Here is a 21,197-nt window from a genome sequence, read left to right as displayed (position 1 = left end):
TAAGAGAAATATGTTGGCCTACAATATGTTCTGATAAGAACTCCTTATAGTGGAACCCACAGACCATTCACCAAACTACAGCCTTCAGGCCAAATTCAGTTGCCACCTCATTTGGTATATAAAGTTTCATTGGAACACAGTCATGTCCATTCATTTATAGATTATTTATAGAAGCTTTGGGGCTACAACAGAGAGCTGAATAGTTGCGACAGAGACAGTACAGCCCACAAAGCCAAAAATATTTACTGTCTGGCTGTTTATCTAAAAAGTTTGCCAAACTCTGCCCTAGATGAATGTAGGAGAACCTGATGAATTTTCATTACTCCTAGAACACACTCAGGGAGCTTGTTTTTAATAATTTTCTATTGGTTAGATTAGTTTTCCTGTGATCTGCTTCATTCTCTTAAGAGTCAAATAGTGACAATAAAAAAGTAAAAAAAGTTAATTATAAAGTTAGTAAAATATGATTTTTGTTAAAAAAATACCTAAACAGATAAATTTTAAAGTATACATAATATAACTACATAAAACAAAATCATAATAGTTATCCCTGTGTTGTAGAATTAGAGAAATTTAATTTTATTTATGCTTTTACATATTTTGTATATTTTGTACAATAACAGTGTAATTTGATAATCAAGATAAAATTAAGAACAGGGTCAAGTGTCAGATGTGAGGAACAAAGGGTTCAGATTAAATTGAGCAAACACTTATCGAACACATACTATACAAGCGAGGTAAGGGCTAAGTACTGGACAGAATTGTGTTTTGGTTAATTGGGCATTATTATATAGTTTATATAACAAAAAGAAAAGAAAGCCATCTGCTAGACAATGTCCAAATTGTGCTGAGCAGTAAAAGAACATGTTGTGCTTTGCGTGGCAAGTCACAGCCCTAGGCTCTCCCTTCCCCACAGCAACAAACCCACATGTCCAGCAGGCAGGTTAAGAGGCACAAAGATGTGAGAACACAAGCCAACACCAGCACTGTCAGACACAGACCACTCTCATTCAACAGCAGATGAGAGAGGGAACAGCATCCGATTTCTTTACTCTTAATATTAGTTTTAGTTCCAGGACAGTGGTGAGCTCTGTAGGAAATCAGGCATTAAAAAATGCAGGCATCAAACACATTTTCCAAACTGCAGGTTCGGGAGGAGGCAAATGAAGCGACATTTTCAGGCTTTGCTCCTAAGCCAGAGACAAATGAGCACTGAACTGTCATGTTCTACCACATTTGCTTAGGAAATTTGAAGCTTTTAAACTAAAGAAGACCAGATTTTGGATAGGTCATTCGCTTTAATAGATTCAAATGAATTACCATTTAAAATCCTATTCTGGGGCTGTCACTTACTACGTAAACAATCTTAAGCAAGTTACTTAATTTCTTTATGCCTCAGTTGCTGCATTTGTAAAATGGGGTAATACACCACCTACCTCATAGATTGTTATAAGAATTAAATTGAGTTAACACATGTAAAAGCAATTACAACTCTTAGCACACAGTAAACACTCAAATATTAGCAATTCTTTGAAACAATATAGCAATGCACTGAAAGGTATACAAACATACGCCATTTTTCCTTACCATCCACTTTTTGAACCACACAGCCTTGGTATCAACCAATGCAAGAAAGTAGATTGGATCCAAAATCTTTTGTAAGACAAGATGGCTTTGATCATGTTTAACTGATAATAAGGACAAAGTACTTTCCACAATTTCTTCCATATACCTTAACGTTTGGGAAAGAAGTGATTTTAGAAAAAACAAACTCTAAATAGTACTGATGATATATTTTATATTTATGAAATCATAAAGTGATAAGTAATCTTTAGAAACTTTTTTTTTAATATTTCAATAAATGGCAGAGGTGTGATTCACACCAATTTTTTCTGCTTTAAAAACTTACATTCTGTCTCCCTCAAAACAGGCTCTACAAATTTAACTTTCCTTTTTAGACTCACAGTTGCTCTCAAAACCTTATTCAAACATTTAGAACCAAAAGGAAAAAGTTTAAAGAACATTTAAGGAGCTTGCCCAAAGTACCAAAAACCAATAATGAAAGAACCTGAGGCTACGACACCCTTTTATTACATTGTTGGGATAAATAAATGGTGGAAAATGGTACTTGCATAGAGCAATTCACATAGCTAAGGTCAAAACACAGAAAAAGCCAAAAGATAAACCTTATTCATCCCTTCCAAATTATGTAAATCAATTAAGACTGTCTCTACTCTTTCTCTTTGAAATGCATGTGGGGTTAATAACACTTCTGTATTTTATGTTGGTATAAATTAGGGGACTCACTTCTCTGGGTGACGAATCCAGAAAGATGGAGCCTCCTTCTGATATTCATTTAGAAGACGAACCTACAAGGCAGTGCATAACAGTTCTCAAAAAAATTAGAATTCTTAAATATAGAACTATTTCAATAAAAATAAAAGCATATTGCAGCAAATGAATACCTTTTTAAGCAAGCGGATAACATTAGGATTAGTTATATCAACACCAGTTGAAAGAGTAGGACTATGATTTTCTCTGGAAAGAAAGTATAACTCCAAATATTTGGCTGAAAAGACAAAGTAAAAAAAATATGACTACTATTCATTTATAGTGCTTTCTGAAAAAGTTATTTCTTATGCATTTTTCTTGAGGATAAATCAAAGAAAAAACATTTTAAAAATGTTTTAATAAACATACCCAAGCTCGTATAAATTTCCTTCGTCATATGTAATGGTGAAAGTGTAAATGTCTGTGCATAGAATTTTAAAATCCGGTCCTATGGAAGTGAAACAAAAGATGGGAGTCCAAGATTCTTACGAAAATAGAGTAGAGATGAAAAAAGATCATTTCTCACATAGTGAAAAACTTATAAACACAAAATAAAGCATTCAGAAACTTGAGAAGTAATGTATCTACAAAAATGTCACATTCTTGTCATTGTGGGCAAAAAGTAAAATTGACCAAAACTAATGTTAAATCTAAGACAGCAGTATATTCTTGTAAAATCTGGCGATGGTGGATACAGACATGGAGACAGTGAGGGTTGGCAGAGGAAGGTACAACATAATGGTGTCAGACCAGGAAGCAGTAGAAGTGCTAAAGGAAAAACAAAAGACAAAAAACCCACTCCTTTTCAAATCCTACATTTTTTTTTTTAATTGCTTACATGGGTAGTTTCAGCAACTAAACATTTAGAACTCTAATAATTTTGCCTGTTCCCAAGAAAAATATTACATCTTTTCAAAATTCTACATTATTAAAACAAAGTAGAAACCATCACAAGGTAAATGAATTAAATGAGATAATGGATGTAGTTAGAACAGTATTTGGCAATAGGAGGTACTTAGAAATGATAGCTATTATCATTATTTTAATTATATCAACTTTAATATTATGTTGAAATTAATCCTAATAGTGAAATTCAACTTATCATTAAATAAAAATGTAAAATTCCCTCAAATGTTCTACCCTGTGGAAAAAAACTAATAACCTTGGCTATTTCAAATATTAGGATAACATGCTTGCAAAAAGTGATTACCCAAATGACTACAAATATCTTCTAATAATCCCAAGAGATTCCTACTGAACACAGGATATTAAATACTTTGGGGAGTCTATTTTTACAGCTGCAGAAATTGATAACTATCTGTCACACTTTTCAAACACTATAGGCTTCACTGAGTTACACGTCCAAGTTTCTTAGAGTAGCAAATGAAGAAGCAGAATCAAACTTAAGAAGGTGGACCAAGCACAAACTCCCAACGAAAAGAACGCCATAGCGTCTTTTCTATTCAACAATGATTGCTTCTATTACCATTTCCCCTCTATAACAACTTTTCGCAATTTTATTAAGTACTGGCACTGACTCCTGCTGCATAATAATCTACAATGGCTAAATAAAGCCACTTATACTGACCCATTAGCATCTCTACTATGTTTACAAAGTTGTTATATAATTTTTAAAATAATTAAAGGAAACCTATTAGACCACTATTTCATCTTTTTTAAATAAGAGAAAAATACAGGGAAATTTACAATTGTATTTCCTGTTACCCGAGGGATGTTAAAGGTGACCCTGAAATATCCTTTTCCCCCTTGAAGTTCTTGGATTGTGGAGTTTTTACAGGAGTCTGCATCACCCTCTGGTGTTAGTAAGGTTGAACTGCATCCAGGTATTAGGTAATTAAACACCTGTCCCCCTTATAAAAATAACAAACTACTTATTTCCCAACCATTATACATCTTCATTGATGGAAGAGCATGATTTTAAACAGACAAGTGTATTGAGATTTTTCTTTATAATTGTTCACTGTCTGTCTCCTCTTCTAGAACGTAAGTTCTATGAAGGCAAAGCCTGCCTTAACTCAGTGTGTTCTCAGCGTGTAAACTAGAACGATGCACATTGTAGGTATTCAATACAGATTTGTTGAATATTTAGCAAAATTCAACTCTTGTACTAATGTCTTAAAAAATTCTGTATAAACCACTATATCAATTTTAAAGCCAAATTTTCCTTCATTAATACATCAATTTTGAGGAAAAAGATAGACCCTCTAAAAAAATCTGATTTGTACTTAAACATGATGCTGGAATACAGTCAGGATTTTTTTTAATTCACATCATAGATATTATGCATAGAATCACTGCACTTTTTAACATAATCTTACCTTTCATCATATAATAAGTGTTCCCGACAAGTCATATGCAAATCATTTTTTACATAAAATCCCTTCTCTACTGACTTCATAATTTTACAATTTTTGGAATTTTCTATATTTGCTTTCTGATTCAGCTCAATCATCTTCTAAACTCTTAGCCTGACCATTTTCTACCTTCTCTTTTTAGGCAGTTAAGCAATCTCTAAATAGACACTTAAATGTATAAAGAAAATTCTTATGGACTCTTGAGAATAAATTCTAATTAATCACTTTAAGTTCAGATTTTCATATATCATGAGTTCTTTCAAAAACATTTTAAATATTCTTTTAAAATATTTTTCTTAATTCAAAAACAATGACAGGGCCAGCCCCGTGGCTGAGTGGTTAGGTTGGCGCACTCCACTTCGGCAGCCCAGGGTTTCGCTGGTTCAGATCCTGGGCGTGGACACAGCACTGCTCATCAGGCCATGCTGAGGCGGCATCCCACATACCACAACTAGAGGGACCTACAACTAAAATATACAACTATGTACTGCGGGGACTGGGGGAGAAAAAGCAGAAAAAGAAAAAAAAAAAACAATGACACATTTGGATATCCCTTCACAAGATAAAACAAAATGCACAAATTAACATAGTCTACTATTATTTGGCAATGAAGTATGATATTGACCATCCTTTGAATCTAAATGTGAAATAGTAAATTAATTCCTTTAAAGAAAATCTTGACAATTCAAAAGCTGGAACTGAATTCCAGGAATATTTGAGCTACTATTGGAGAAAATCATCATATTCTATTTGTTTCTAGAATAGTGGGGAAACAAGTTATTTTTAATACTTCTATAAGCATTTCCTTACATTAAACACAGGATCAGGATCTGAAAGACACATTGTCAGTTTCTCACAGAGAGTGGTCCAATTTTCGCAGTTCAGTACATCAGATGGCGGAGCTGAACATAACATTTGCAAGGCTTCATATCTCACCTATAATTTTGTAAAAGAAGATTTTTATTAATACCCAGCCACTAGAATGCCAATTCTCCAAATATCTAACACACAATGAAAGGCAGTCTGAATAATTGTTTTAAAGAGCCAATTGATGAGAATCAGATGCCCTTTTATAAAACAATTCTTGAGAACTCATTTTTTTAAACTAACTGTTAAGCAGAGAAAAAGAACACTGTTTTATGCAAACAAAAGTTAAAAGACTAAGTGTATTAGACTCTAGGTCACACGTCTAAGTGGAAAAGGAGGAAGGATGGCTGCTGAATCTGAATCACCAGGGCAAGGTTTTCCAGGGTCCTTGTCCCACACTTTCCCCACTTGAGTAGGCCCCCATAGGTGGTCCTACTGTTTGAGAGTTTTAGTTTTAAAAACGTTGCTCAGACATGCCCCTGGTGAAGCATTCCCATTTCAGGATATGTGAACAATTCTCACAAAACAATTAATTTGAACTTGTTTTCACTGCTACACCATATTTTCTTCTAACTGCTTCTAACCACTGAGGTAGGAAAAAAAAGTCATTCAGCAGCATGATGGAAAATCGAATTTCTGTATTTTCACAGAAAGTTTACTTCTTAATCATCCTTCTCCAAATCCAGTCAGAATTCACTCAACACCGTATGACCTAAGGGACAGCACTGAAGAAAAGCTCTACTCTAGTTATGAACGGAGCAAGGCTTCCCCGACTCCCTCTCCAGCTAGTGAGCAATAACACATTGAATCCAACTGTCCCTCAAAATCTGGGTGTTTCCCAGCTGAAATCACTGACAGCTAATGATATTTAAAAAAAAAAAAAAGGTGAAGAATCAGAGACAAGAGCTAAGAGCTCAGGAAACCAGACACGCTGAACCAGGGCGTCAAGTTTTAGGTAAAAATGCTTGGTGAAAAAGACAATACATATGTATTTAAAAGTGTCTATATATCCATATAAAACAACTCTTAAAGACAACTTTATTTGTGACAGGGATTAGGGGCACTACAGAGAGAGCTCAAAAACATTAAGTAATTTCTCCTTTTTAGTTAATTTTTAGGACAAAATCCCATTAAGAATTTACTACTTGCAGAAGTAGAATAAAGGTTTCTGAACAAGTATGGATTTCCAAGGATCCACCAGAAGACAGTAAGACTGTCACATAAAAGTCAAGTCCCATTTCCAGTATCCTTTGAAACATTACCTTTACTAAGAACCTAGAAAATAAATCAGACAGCAAAATGCTGAGAGGAAAAAAATTCTGTGATTTTTTCGAAAATCAGTGGGAGTAAATCATAACTATTCATTTAGTTTAAAATGAAAAGTTGAAGAAAATTTCAAAAATTTACACCAAATAGCAAGATATACACAGGCTTAGATACTTCAAAAATCCTACCATATTTTCTATTCCAGACTGACTTTCAAACAAAATAAGATTTCATAAACAATAATTTATAATCTTTTAAAATATAAACAGACACAATTCAATAAAATTGCTTATTTTTTTTTTCTTGTGAGAAGATTTGCCCTGCACTAACATCTGCTGCCAATCCTCCTCTTTTTTGCTTGAAGAAGATTAACCCTGCTCTAACATCTGTGCCAATCTTCCTCTCTTTTGTACATGGGACACCTCCAGAGCATGGCCTGATGAGTGGAGTGGGTCAGTGCCCAGGATCTGAACCTGCGAACCCGGGCCACCGAAGCGGAGCACACAGAACTTTAATCACTCAGCCATGAGGCTGGCCCCCAATAAAATTGCTTCTTTAAATTCTTTTTCTAATAAATGAAGGTATGTATCAAAGTTGCTCACATTTTCTAGAAACAGAAAGAGCATTAAATGAAGATTTCTTTTTTCTTCAAAGAAATCACTAAAAGACTACATACAAAGCAACAGTGAAGAACAGTTTGGGGGACAACTGCTCATAACTTCATCCCTTCAAAATTGAAACTAGAAATAAAAATTTCCTCTTACAAACCATGACAATTCTCCCTTACTCTGTGACCTTTGATTTCAAGATCAGAAAGTCTAGCAGGGATGTCTAGCACTGTCATAATTATAAAGGCCTATCTTCAAGATAAACAGCCCAGCTGCCACTGATCATAATCTATTATAAACATATATATATATCAGACTGAACTTGACAGCTATCCTTTAAACTTACCTCTTTAGGTTGCCCAGGATCCAACTGGTCTAAAATCAATTGTAATTTTCCTTGACAAAATTTGTAACTCTGTAACGCAATTGACAGAACATTAATTTATTTAGTAGACTTTTGGAAATATTGCTATAAATGACATTTTAATATAATTCCAAGCACAAAATGCATTCTGAACAAGAAAAGGGGCTGACCTATTTTGATTTGGCAGCAAATTTAGAATTTTTGTTTCCCAAGGCATTTAAATGGGAACTGAACGTCCCAGCAGAACAGTGTACCCTCATGTATATGAAAACTATTATTTGCTAAGCAATTGCATTAGAACATTACGAGACTCGAAAGATGTAAAGTCAAAATGTTTTGTACCCAGAAATGTGAGCTGTATGAAAGAGAAAGATAAAACAAACAAGAAAGCACTAACAGTACCCTAGGCATAGCTACAATGTGGCTTGAATTTTTTTGTTCCTTTTCTTTCCTGTACTTTTCCTTAGCCTTTCTCCAGGCTTCCTCTTTGGTGAAAAATTCCATGAAGTAAAAACTTCCATCTAGAAAAAAGTTTACAGTAGACCATAAGCTATTTTGGAAAAGGAAAGGGTTTTTTTCCAGCCAAAGGCAATTTAAATATGAATAATACCTAAAATCATCATCTAAAAACAACAAAAATAGCAATAATAATAGTTGCCATTTCTTACCTATTATGTAACAAGCCCTATACTATCCAGTTCACAATGGCTCTATGAAATGTGAGAAATATGAAAAGAAGAGGTTAAACAACTTCTCCAAGCCAGCCAACTATCAGAACTCAGGCTTCCACCCTCATCAGAGAGCCTCTTCTCTTCACCGTCTATCCTCTCTCCTGAGGTGTTCTCAGCCAGCTCTGTAAGTGTATCAAGATGACTCCAATTTCTATCAGCCACTTCATCACCAAAGTTACATATATAATTATCCTCTCGACATTTCCACGTGGATGTCTAACAGGCACCTCAAACTTAACTTGTTCAAAATAGAATTCTTGATTTTCTTTTTATGTCAAACTTGCTCCTCCCTCAAACTTCCTCATCTTGGTAAATGACACTACCATCCACCCAGACTTTGACTTAGGTCAAAAATAGGAGTCAATCTCAACTCCTCACTTTCCCTCATTTCCTACATCCAATATCATTAAGTCCTGCAAGATAACCCACGAGTTTCACATACCTTAGCACCAACTACCCACTACCCTTTCCCTGATAAAACCGTGGCTGAGGTGCCAACCACTCTAGTCTAGACTACTTCAAACTACCCTATATGGTCTCCCTGCTTCTGCTCTGACTCCATCCTGCTCCCTTCTCCAGCAGTAGTCACATGGAGCTTCCCAAACTTATAAATCAAATCCCTTCATCTCCCTTACTTCAGCCCTGCAAAAGACTTCCCACTTGACTCAGAATCAAATATAAAAGTTTACTTACATAATTTGGCCTCTGCTTCTCTCACTCATACCCTTCTTCCCCTCTGTTCTCCAGTCTTTAGTCACACTGACCTTTTTTCCATCTCTGGAAGACACCAAGCTCAGCCTAGCCTAAGAACCTTTGCCATTGCCATTCCTCCTGCCTGGTAATGCCCTTCCTCCAGAGCTTTCCATGGCTGCCCTCTTATCACTTAGAATTTTGTCTTTTTCACTATAGTATCCCCAATACCTGAAACAGTGCCTGATGCAGAGTAGGCACTCAGTACACATTTGTTTAATACAAGAATGACTCCAAAGCCAGTCTTCGCACCATGTTACAATGTCCCTAACAATACAGGGCACATAGAGCCACTCCATAACAAATACAAAATAGCCTGATAGTTCAAACTAACACAAAATTTTTTAAAAGTCTTGAAAGTGTCCTGAGTTTTACTCCTTTCTAAAAGTATATAGTTCAACTGCTGAAAAGTCTGCACATGTTACCTTTTAAAATTAAAAGTATTGCATGTTAAGTAACAGAGCTATAATTCTGAGTTTATTATACTGCAGTTAAAATTCACTAATGATAAGTACTAACAGGAAATATAAGTATATATGAAAGCATCTGTCTTGTAAGCATCATTATAAGAATTAAGGGGGAAGATAATTGTGAAATCTTTTACCATTAATAAAATTTAAAAATTTGAAGTAAATCTCATGTTTCTCAGGAAGTTTTCTACTAGAAAATACAAAATAGCTGACTCCAACTATCAACTGCCCATTCAAGATTAAGCAACCTAAAAGTACAATTCACTGATTTCCACAGATTTCCACTCTAATCCAGCTTCTTTTCCAATGAAGAAGCATGTTCTACAGCCCTGATAAATAGGGAGCCAGACATTGTTTGAACATTCTCAACTATAGGGAGCTCATATTGGTGAGACAACCAGTAATATGTCAAATAGCAGTGAATAAAAAGGTAATACTTCAATCTCAACAAGATTCATTTGCTTAAATGCTCCCCATGACAAAGAATTCATTTTCTAGTCTCCTTGCAAACAACAGCCCAGGCAAGCGACCCTTACTGTCTGAAAATGCCTTTGCCTTTCATTTCACAGAAATGATCAAGGCTAATCGACATGGTGAGCCTTCAACTTCCCTCCTCTTTCCCTCAGTATTATTCTGTGGTGAACTGTTGACCACCAAATCCAAAGATCTTTTCTTAAGTCCTCATCTTCTCTGACTTCCCTCTAGCCTTCTTTACAGCTAAAGAACCATCATTCTTGCCTTGAAATTCACCCCGCCATGCTCCTACCCAGCACACTATGGTTTGATAACCCTCTTTTCTGACCCATCCTTCTGTCTCTATGGGCCCTCTGAAAACGTGTTTCCTAAGGGTTCACCTATTGATGGCTTCAGTAGTAACACCTCTGCCCAGATGACATGCGTTCTGTTATCCCCAACGTTTCTACCAAGTGAATCCTGCATTTTCAACTACCTGTTACAACACTAGGGCGCCTTACTGGTTTCTCAAATTCAATACATCTAAAAAAGAAAATGAACTCACCACATTCTTCACACCTGATCATCACCCCTAATCGTAGGCATGGTTCATGACACCATCATCTTCCAGCCACCTAGGCTTGAAACCATAGCTAGACCTTTGAGTCTACTCCCACTTTGCACTACTGCCTCCAAAACACTACAATAGTTAACTTTAATGATGCTGCCTCTGTAATAATTCTCACATGAGTCCCTATTTATTCCTACAAAGATTCCTCAGTTCAGGCCGTTATTACTTCCTTATTCAACTACCATAATAGCCTTCTAATTTATCTCCCTACATCTACTTTCTCCCCGTTTCATGCCCTTCTGCACACAAATATCAGGTCAATCTCCCTCACAAACACTTTTCTGTTCAAAAACCTAAAATGCTTTCCCTTAACTTACAAAATACAATCCAATTTAGCTTTTGAATGCATTAATTTATTCCTCAAATATTTATTCAGCATCTACATGTTAGACACCTGCTATGTACCAGGCACTATGATTTTATAGCAAGAAACTATAAATAACGATTAAGACACAATCCTTGCCCTTATGCCATAATCTAGCCTTAAGCTACCCTTCCAATTTGTTCCCCATAAACTCTTGTTCTAATCCTTCACATAAACTACTCACAGGTTCCCAAATATGACAACATAGTCTTTGTTGATTCAAAGCTTTTGTCCATTCCCTTATCTGAAATACTTCCCTCTACAGCTCTTTGATATTCTTAGTTATAAGGACTCCTCTTTGGAATTCCCATGACATTATTTCTATCTTACAATTGCTATTTACCTACATATCCTATCTCTTTACTATCTCAAGTAAGCTCCTTGAAGAAATAATGCTATCTGAATCATCTTTGTACTTTTGCAGTGCCTGACACAGATATTGCACATAGCATATGCCCAATACATATGTGTTGGATGAATATACATCCAAAGAGTTGAAGTCCCCCAATTCTATCATATTTGCCTTTTCTCCACGTTATATTGCATATTAGAAAAGCACAGCATTTAAAAGACATCTGATTGGAGCAGCCTCATTAATCTACTTATTACCCTATAAGATTCTTTTAATTATCTTCTTAAACACAGTACAAACTACTCTTTAAAGATGTTAAAAGGGCTGGCCCAGTAGTATAGCGGTTAATTTTGCACGCTCTGCTTTAGTGGCCCGGGGTTTGCTGGTTTGGATCCTGGGCGTGGATCTACACACCACTCATCAAGCCATGCTGTGGCAGGTGTCCCACACATAAAATAGAGGAAGATGGGCACGGATGTTAGCTCAGGGCCAATCTTCCTCAGCAATAAGAGGAGGATTGGTGGCAGATGTTAGCTCAGGGCTCTTCCTCAAAAAAAAAAAGTGTTAAGCAATAATTTGAACTACCCTAGAAATCAGAATGAGTCTAATACCTGCCTTAAACATTACCTATTTTTTTAAAGGTCTCTTTTTGTGTTTCTCTGTCTAAGTGGATGAACATAAATTACCATAGCAACTAACTATAAGAGCTTATTTAACTAGAGCAGGTAGATAATGTTTCATTGAATACAGATTTGTTAGCTGTTCTAAATATTTCTTAGATTGAAAATTCTTGAGGAGGGGAGCAGTGTCTGCCAACTTGATTTGTAAAGCAACACGAGATAGATCTGTTGGTGACATCAATATAGGTAAATACTTCCAAAAGGAAAGGTTTTTTTAAACATATTTACATGCGTGAAGTATAAACTAAGCAAATAATTTCTGAGCAAAGTCTAAGCAGAAAAGAGCAAGAAATAGAACAGACTGACAGTGTCAGATGTATTTGGTCCTCTTGTCTGACCATATGGATCCAAATTAAAGGTCTTAAATGCTAAAAGAAGATTTGGATACACACCTCTTTCAGATGCAATTTACCTAAAGATTGAACCTAAGATGTACTCAATAATTTTATTTTTCCAGAACTCTCATACTCAATTACTTTATTACAACACATACTAAAGAATATTCACATTATACAATGACTACACTTTAAATTAGCAAAAAGATCAAACCACGCTCAAAATTAACTTACCGTAAAAACCTCTATTTTAAATGTTTGGTTGGTAAACAGTATAAACAACTGAAATACAACCAGTCAAAGAAAGACAACTACTACTGTTGTTCAAACAATACAGCTATAGGAAATAACAGAAATATATAAATATTGAACCTAACGATACTGCAGGCTTTAAGATGTCTAACTGTACAATGATTTCTTTCCTATTCTTAAAAGAAAAAGGAAAGAAAAGAAACACCACTCGATGATGACGACGGTAACAGCGAACACTCATGTAAGTGCTTAGTATGTGCCAGATATTGTTCAAAATGCTTTACATACGTCAAACCATTAAATCCACAAAGCAACCCCATAAGGTAGGTTCTGTTACTACGTCCACTATAAAAGATAAGAAAACTGAGGCAGAGAGAGAGGTTAAGGAGCCAAGGTCCACAGCTCATCAATGGCAGAACCGGAGTTTATTTCAGACTGGTTTGTTTCCAAGACTGAGAATGCATTAGCTTCATGTAGAATAACTTTTTCAAATTTGAGTGCCTCTAAAACTCTTTAAATTATGCACCCACCCTTCATTAAGCCTTAAATACAGAACGGAGTTACTAACTCAAAAAAAAACATAAAGTTTTAAAAACACTTTCAAGTAAACTCAGTTTTTCTTAATTTCTCAGATGTTTTCATTATATTTTAACAACTTCTGCACTTTTCTTTAAAAGCGTTACCATGAAGAGGTAACAATAAAAATTTATTAATATTTTGAAGTATAAAGAAACTTTAAGTATTCATAAAGGAGAATATTAGCACTTTTCAAAGAAATCAGTTTTTCTGGTTTTAAATTGTCTCAAGAGATTACTATTAAACAAGCAAGCGGGAAAAAAAAGCTCACACCAGCACCTATCCAGCTCTCCCAAACAATCCACCTGTCTCAGGCCTAACTCTAGGCAGCTACACTATCAATCCTTCTATGTTCTCGTTTTCTAAGCTCAGCTACCTTTCCCTTTCACCTCTGCATTTTTAAGATTTTAGGCCCTATATTTTTCTGTTTATAAGACAAATAATAACAATAGTCAAAATCTTATTAATCGAGGGTAGCTAGAAGGTGGAGGAACGTCTGAAGTAGCGTTTGGGCTGTGGTTATCCCAGTGTTCTGGCTGATCTTGCTGAAAAAGAGATGAGAGTCCCATAATTCCCTCAGCAAGAATATGAAATCCTCAAAAGTAGAATTCCTCACCAAAAAAGAGCATTGTAAAAGCTTTGAAGATCTCATGAAAGGCCAGAAAATGGGGTGAACTCGAGATACTCTGATTAAGATGTGAGTCATCAGGGCAACACATAAATTAGGGTAGTTGAAAGCACATACTCTGAGAGACAGGGTCGAGAGGCCATGCACCCAATAAAGGAAAAAAGCTACTCAAAAAAAGTCTTACTGGAAGAATTCAAAGCATAGCAACAAGATGGAGCTTAGACTGTTCCCAGAATATTCTCAAAAGGTAGTTCAAACACAAAGTCGAAGGTACAATATCTTCTTTTCCAGAAATTAAAAAACAGGGAAGACAAGCTCTGGCCTTTGTGTGGAGGGTGGAGAAGACAGGTGACTGGTAAGGACAGTAGCGTTATATTGGTTTCCTACAGCTGCTGTAACAAGCTACTATAAACTTAGTGACTTAACACAACACAAATTTATTATCTTACAGTTCTGGTGGTCAGAAGTCTAAACACATTAGCAGGTTTGTGTTCCTTCTGGAGGCTCTGGGGAGAACCCATTTCCTTGCCTGCGATTCCGTGGCTCATGAGCTTCCTTCCACCTTCAAAGCTAACAGTCACATCACCCCATCTCCAGTCTGCACAGCACCTTCTCTGACTGGCCCTCCTGAGTCTCTCTTAAACAGACCCTTGTGATAACATCCAGGATACTTTGCCCATCTGAAGAGCCTTAATTTAATCACATTAACAAAGTCCCTCGGACTGTGTAAGGTAACTGTGACCAATATACACACTTTTTTGGTGTTTCCCCCTTCTCCTCAAATCCCTTTTTGGTATATGGTTACGATCTATGTTATAGCTATGTCCCTGTGTTACAGCTAATTAGGTGAAATGTTTCACTAAAAATATCAGGTAGGATTCACACGAAGGTCAAACAGACTCCATTTGGCCTGAAAGTTTCTGTGTGGAAGTTCATGTCTTCTATCAGGACTACTCTACCCACTGGCCTATCTTTCTCTTAGCTCGCTTTATCCAAATGACAAGGATTCCAATAACCTGGAAAGAGAATGTAAAACTTCAAATCTCTTCACACCAAAATAAAAGCTTAATGTTTTAAAACTAACAATTCACAGCAATCTTGATCTCCGGAAAATAGCTAAGGGAAATGTTTTATCTTCATATCTCATCTATAATGTAAACTTTGATTAATAAGGATTAATTGGGAATAAGATGTTTTATTTAACTAAAGCTTAAGCAGATTTGTTTCAAGTGTTACTATTTTTTTAAATCAGAAATCCATTAGTTTATTTCCTTACCTCATTAAGAATAGTCTCACATATAATGTAATCATTCACTGAACATATAATTCTAGAAGATGTTATCTCATGGATTAAATCTTTAATATTAAGTTATTTTATTGTTTTCTTCTGAATCTTAAAACTAGAAAGCAGAAAAAAATCTAGCTAATTAGAATGTATTGAAGCTAGTAACTATTAAACACCATTTCAAGACATAAACGCAAAACTAAACAACACACCTGATTGAATGACGCATCGCTATCAGAGCAATTGTCTGTGCAGTAACTATTGTTTTTCTCCTTTTGCATTTTTTTCTGCCTTTCTTGACTTCGTATCTCATCTTCTTCAAACTTGTTAATCATGGATTCCACCACTACCATCATGATGTTCTTCAGGGAATGCATCATTTCTTTGTATCTTTAAATTCAAAGCAGTCTTAGTAAGAGAAAGACTATTAGCACAAATTAAAACATTAAACTAAATTAAACTACCTGGTTATTTTTTCTGTAAACTTCCTTTAAGAACACAATTCTAAAGAGAAAAAAATCTGTCAGTTTTTCTTAAAAATAAATGGCACAACAGAATTCACAAAACAGGAATAAAATTTAATAGGAAATCCAAAATGTGTTATATTTCCCAGGTTTTTCCATCTGGTTACACGGACCAAGGTAGTAAAATTAAAAGAATCTAAGGCAAGATGTTCCAATGGCATAGATTACAACAATTAGCAACAAAGTCAACTGCTAATATCATACTACCAAAACACAGCCCATTTTACACGTCACTTTTATTCCTTGTTTTACTTCTATCTCTTTCCCTATCCTCCCTTCCTCTATTTTCTTTCCTTCCCTTCTCCGCTGCTTATATTTTCCATCTATAGGCGTATATAGCCAAAACTAAGACCTAAGTAAGAGGTAAGCTATCAGTGGGTCCTTTCAAACAGAGACTAGAGAACCCACTGTCAGGGACGACAGCAAAGGGGTTCCTGAAACTGGTAGGAGTTTGAAGTGGATAACTTCTAAGATCCTTCTTAGTTCTATGGGTCTTAGAATCTCAAGAAGAACTTACAATAATTTTCTCCTTTCATTAAGTGAAAACTCTTAGGCATCCATATTAATATTAGGCTGAGATCCCCAAAAACCCAAGAAATAGAATTTTAGAACTAGATGGAACCATTAAAATAACCTAGTCTACCCTTTATTTTACAAGGGAGGAATGTGACCTGGACCACTGAAATTTCCATATTTAAAACAAAAAGGCATCACGATGTAAATAAACATAGTGAATAAAACACTAAATTTGGACTCAGAAAACTTGGATTAGAATCCTGATTACTTTACTCACCAGCTTTGTCATCATAAATAAGTCTCTTTTCCTCAACTATAAAATGAGGTAAAAAGAATACAATCTAGCTAAGCTATTTCACACGACTGTAGCAAGAAATAAATGAGAATATATACCTGTAAGTTCTTTGTAAAATATAAAGCATGATACATATATTTATTGCTTATCATTACAATAATGGAAATACATTAGGAAAATAAGCACAGAAACATTCCTTTCTTTATATTTCAGATTAATGGATCATTGTAACTGCATAAATCAAAGGACGAATAGGTAAGGTAGTTTCTCTTATACAAGCAATAAAATCATGCTAGGGGATTTGGATAGAAATAGCAGACTGGGATTTTAAAGTTTAAAGAAATTTTAAAATATGTTTTAAATTACATATCATTAAATATACATAATTTCTATATATAATTTAAAATATATTATTATATAATCATATTATCTAACAATATACAATTTGTTATAACTATAAACAAATTTAATATAATACATATACACATAAATATTTTTAAAGTCTCAGAAATTATAAGAATACATAAAAATATGGAAACAATGTTGAATTTAGGAACAACACAGGGGGGAAATACATACAGAAAAGAACTGCTATAGAGGTGAGAAAGAGTCAAGGAAGATCCAAGTTTAAAGTAAAGGGATATAAAGACCAAGAAAGAATCCTAGGACACTCATTAGACTAAGCGGCAAATAACAAACAGGATAACTGAGCCAGCAGGCCGCAGCTTCCTCCTGTACACATTCTGAGGAGCAAGAAACAGGGAAGCGCAGCAATGCCCCGGCGGCGATCAATAGCTACGCACCAAAAGCTGTTGTCTCCTTCTACAGTAACTGGACTACAGCTGGGCACAGGACTAAGCTAGACTCCCAAGCCCCTTTGCAGTTAGATACAGCCATGTGAACAACATAAAGACCTGTCCCCTTAAAGCTTACCATATGGTTATTTAATGAAGGAATATAAAAGTAAATCTCAATGATTTACAGGGTAAGAGCAAGGGTAATTAAAACCCTTAGAAAATCTGTTTCATTTTACATTTGCTCCAGAAAACATGAATTTTTGAAACCACTGACATGAATTCTTCTGCAAGGAATATTGGCAAACTGGCCACAGGAAGAAATAAGAATAATAATTTTTAAAATGAAAAAAAAAAAGAAGAAACCAGATAGCTAAACCTCAATATCAAGAATTAAATGAACTAGAACTCAATAGCAGCCATTGCAATTTTGAAAAAGCCACAGAAAACCAGATATAGGATAGAATATGGACTCCACTGAGAAGATTCTTTCATACCCCAAGAAGTCAAAATACGAAAAAGCTCTAACAGGTAGTGAATAAAAATCACATCAATTAACAATGAAAATCTACATAGTAAGTACTTCCACTTGCATATGAGTAATGTATGACAGATTCTACAAACGAATACTTCTATGTCAAACCACTATTTAAAAAATAAATATCAAAATGTTTAATTAGGAAAGTAATTTGTAAGTATTACAGTAAAAATGTTGTTAATAGATGTACTGTTGCCACATTAGCACTAAGTAATTTCTGAAGAATGACAAAAAAATTAAAATCAAACGAAAATACTCTGTGCAATTTGAAATCTTTCATCCATGATTCACAAAGCAGAAGACAAACATTCATTAAGACATTTAAAATCTTTGTGAGGTAATTATTATCGTATTAATTTTACACATGGATAAATTAAAACACAAGAAAATTAAATGGTTTACCCAAAGATAAAAAGCAATTTCCTAACAATCCCATATAAAACTTTGCTCTTAGCATTAAAATGCTTTCATTTTCTGACTAATAAAGTGTTTTAGTACTCCTTTTAGAATAAGTTTAATAATACTGCAAAAAACAGACTACTAGGAATTACAATATTATCCAAAGATGGAGATGACTCCAGTTTTTTTTTCCCTCCAAATCCAGAAATAAGAAATCTTGATCTCTATAGCTTTTATTTAATACATATTAGTGGTTAGAACTTGCTAAATTTATTTATAGCTGTACACTGTCACTTTGTTCAACACCATATTTATTTAGATAATACAATAAGTTGTCACAAAGGGAAAGAAGTCTTGTCCAAAGTCATAGAGAAAAGTTTAGCTCTTTAAAAATAAATCAAATTTAATGCTTTAAAATACCATAGGTAATATAAGCTCAGGTATATATTCCAATTTTTCTAACACTGGAAAGATTCTAAGCTTCAATGCCTGCCTTCAAACGGCAATAGGAAGCAACCATGATGGCCCAGCATGGAAAGAAACCCGATGCCAAAGACATCTACAGACATCACGTACCTCCAAGTCCAGAGAATAGAATTAACAAAGCAAACTTCATGTCTCCAAAACATCACCAAAAATAAATTTGTGGGATCCAAATTAAAAAGATTTTACTGTGCATAAAAATTATATAAAATTTTTATTAGAATAAAAAAAATTGCCATCTAGCTTCAGAAAGCAATTTTCAACATCAGATAACACTAATATGCTAGCTGCCCTACGAATTAGAAGCTAAAGAATAGAGCAACACTCATAAGCGTGAATTACGGAGAAACTAGAAATCTACCCTACTTGCCCATCCTGCCCTTTACAGCCCTGAAGTCTCCTGTTGTGTCACATCTCATGCTGGGGGGAAAAAAACCAAACCTTCAAACATCCATCACATGGCAAGGGATGAAAGAGAATTAAAATGAGGAATATCCACGTAGCTGAGCTTGAATATGAGAAGGAAACCTCAAACCTTCTTTCACCTCAGTTACTACCGTGTATTAAATGGTTTTTTGAATGAGAGGTAGGCATTTTGTCATGTTGTTCCACTACTCAAGAACCCAGAGTGGCTCCCTAACGTCTATAGCATCCACTTGGTTTCCACTCGAGGCTTCCATTCACCTGGCCAACTTTCAGCCTCATGACCTCTTTAGTCAAAAGACAAGGTTTTTAAGGCACCAACTCAAGCAGAAACGATATTGTTCCCCATCTTCTGTCAGGCTAGAAAGGCAAGCAAACAATGAACAATATACATGGAGAGCGTTTATAAAGGGTTGAAAGTCAGATATGTATACGCCACACAGTCCCTGCCCTTAGGAATCTACAGTGGATTAGTAGGGAGTCAAGAACACAAGTAACTATAAAAAGAACATTCTAAGAATTCTTACAGGGTGATACACACTGAAAATTGCCCCCAAAAGGGAACTAAGAGAAAGACAGCCTCCACACTGGACTCCAATATGAAACAACTGTACCACTTGAGACAAGTCACTTAATTTGCCTCTCTAGGTCTGTAAAATGAGGGGCTTAGAACAAATGATTTCTAAGACATTTTCCAGCACTGATATTTTAGTTCTATGGAGTCTAATTAATACAAGCTGTGCTCGTAAGTGACCAACTTACCTTCTTTAGTCTTCCATGACGACTGTCAGACTAGGCTGAATGATACTTGTGAGAGAGTTTATTAACTGTCCCCGGTATTCATCCTCCCCCTCTTCCAGGTAGTGTTAGGTTAAAACCCTTCCCCAAAGTTTTCACTTCGGGCACAGAGTCATCAGCTAGGTATTAAAGTTCCAAGTCCCCAGTGTAGATAAGTGTGAGGACATGACCAAGTTTTAGCCAATAAAAAGTGAATGGATAAAGAACCTTGCCCCCTACTTTTCCTTCCTTTGGCCAGGTTGAAATAGCTGCAGAGTTAGTGTGCCTGCTTCAACCACACAGATGAAGGTAATACCCAAGGACAGGGGTTGGCAAAATACGTACTCTGGACCTAAACTAACCTATCACCTGTTTTTGTAAACAGAGTCTTATTGGAACATATGCATGCTCTTTCATTTACATACTGCCTATGGCTATATTCATACTACAACAGTTTGCAAAGCCTAAAATACTTACTGCATAGCCCTTTACAGAAAAATTTTGCTAGCCCCTGCCCTAGGATGTGAGGGAATAATAAAATAAAAGGGACCTGGGTTCTCTGGATGAACTCATTGGGCAGATCCACCTACCTATCCCTGCACTCATGGACTCGTGAACTGTTATGTAAGAGAAAAAAAATTGCCTTCTTTGAGGCTCTATATTTTGGTGTCTATTTGCTATAGCTGTGTAAGATGTTTTCTAACTGATATATTCTTCTTCTATATTTCCATATGATCTTTTGCATATCTCACAGCACTTACCATACTGTATCGAAACTATTTCAAGTTTCTTTCTCAGTGTAATGTCAATTCCCAAAAACACTATGGATTATTGGAGGGTGGGAGGTGGTTAGAGTGGTTGCCAGGGCCTGAAAGAGGGAGGGATGGATAAACAGAGTACAGGGGATGTTTAGGGCAGTGAAACTACTCTGTAGGATTCCATAATGGTGGATAGATGTCATTATAAATTTGTCCAAACCCACAGAATGCACAACACCAAGAGTAAACTCTAATGTAAACTATGAACTCTGGGAAATAATGATGTGGCAATGTACGTTCCTCAATTGAAACAAACATATTACTCTGATGGGAAATGTTGACAATGGGAAAGTCTACCTATGTGTAGGAGTA

The 21,197-nt window shown here is 35.4% G+C and overlaps 1 protein-coding gene across 3 annotated transcripts in view; it reads right to left on the bottom strand.

Moving 5' to 3' along the window:
• Positions 1-21,197, bottom strand: part of TBC1D32 (TBC1 domain family member 32) — a 188,844-nt gene that overhangs the window by 156,430 nt on the left and 11,217 nt on the right. For 2 of the 3 annotated variants that reach the window (XM_046677841.1, XM_046677843.1), the window contains exons 4-10: positions 15,531-15,708; positions 7,794-7,862; positions 5,517-5,642; positions 2,701-2,779; positions 2,466-2,569; positions 2,308-2,369; positions 1,588-1,732 (exon numbers count right to left, since the gene is read on the bottom strand). In XM_046677841.1, the coding sequence (XP_046533797.1) occupies positions 1,588-1,732; positions 2,308-2,369; positions 2,466-2,569; positions 2,701-2,779; positions 5,517-5,642; positions 7,794-7,862; positions 15,531-15,708 (763 nt within the window). The remainder of the gene's footprint in view (positions 1-1,587; positions 1,733-2,307; positions 2,370-2,465; positions 2,570-2,700; positions 2,780-5,516; positions 5,643-7,793; positions 7,863-15,530; positions 15,709-21,197) is intronic. The other variant, XM_046677842.1, reaches the window with a different exon arrangement.

Source organism: Equus quagga, chromosome 11, assembly GCF_021613505.1.
Source record: "Equus quagga isolate Etosha38 chromosome 11, UCLA_HA_Equagga_1.0, whole genome shotgun sequence".
Taxonomy (NCBI): Eukaryota; Metazoa; Chordata; class Mammalia; order Perissodactyla; family Equidae; genus Equus; species Equus quagga.
This window is presented reverse-complemented; position numbering and strand designations above follow the sequence as displayed.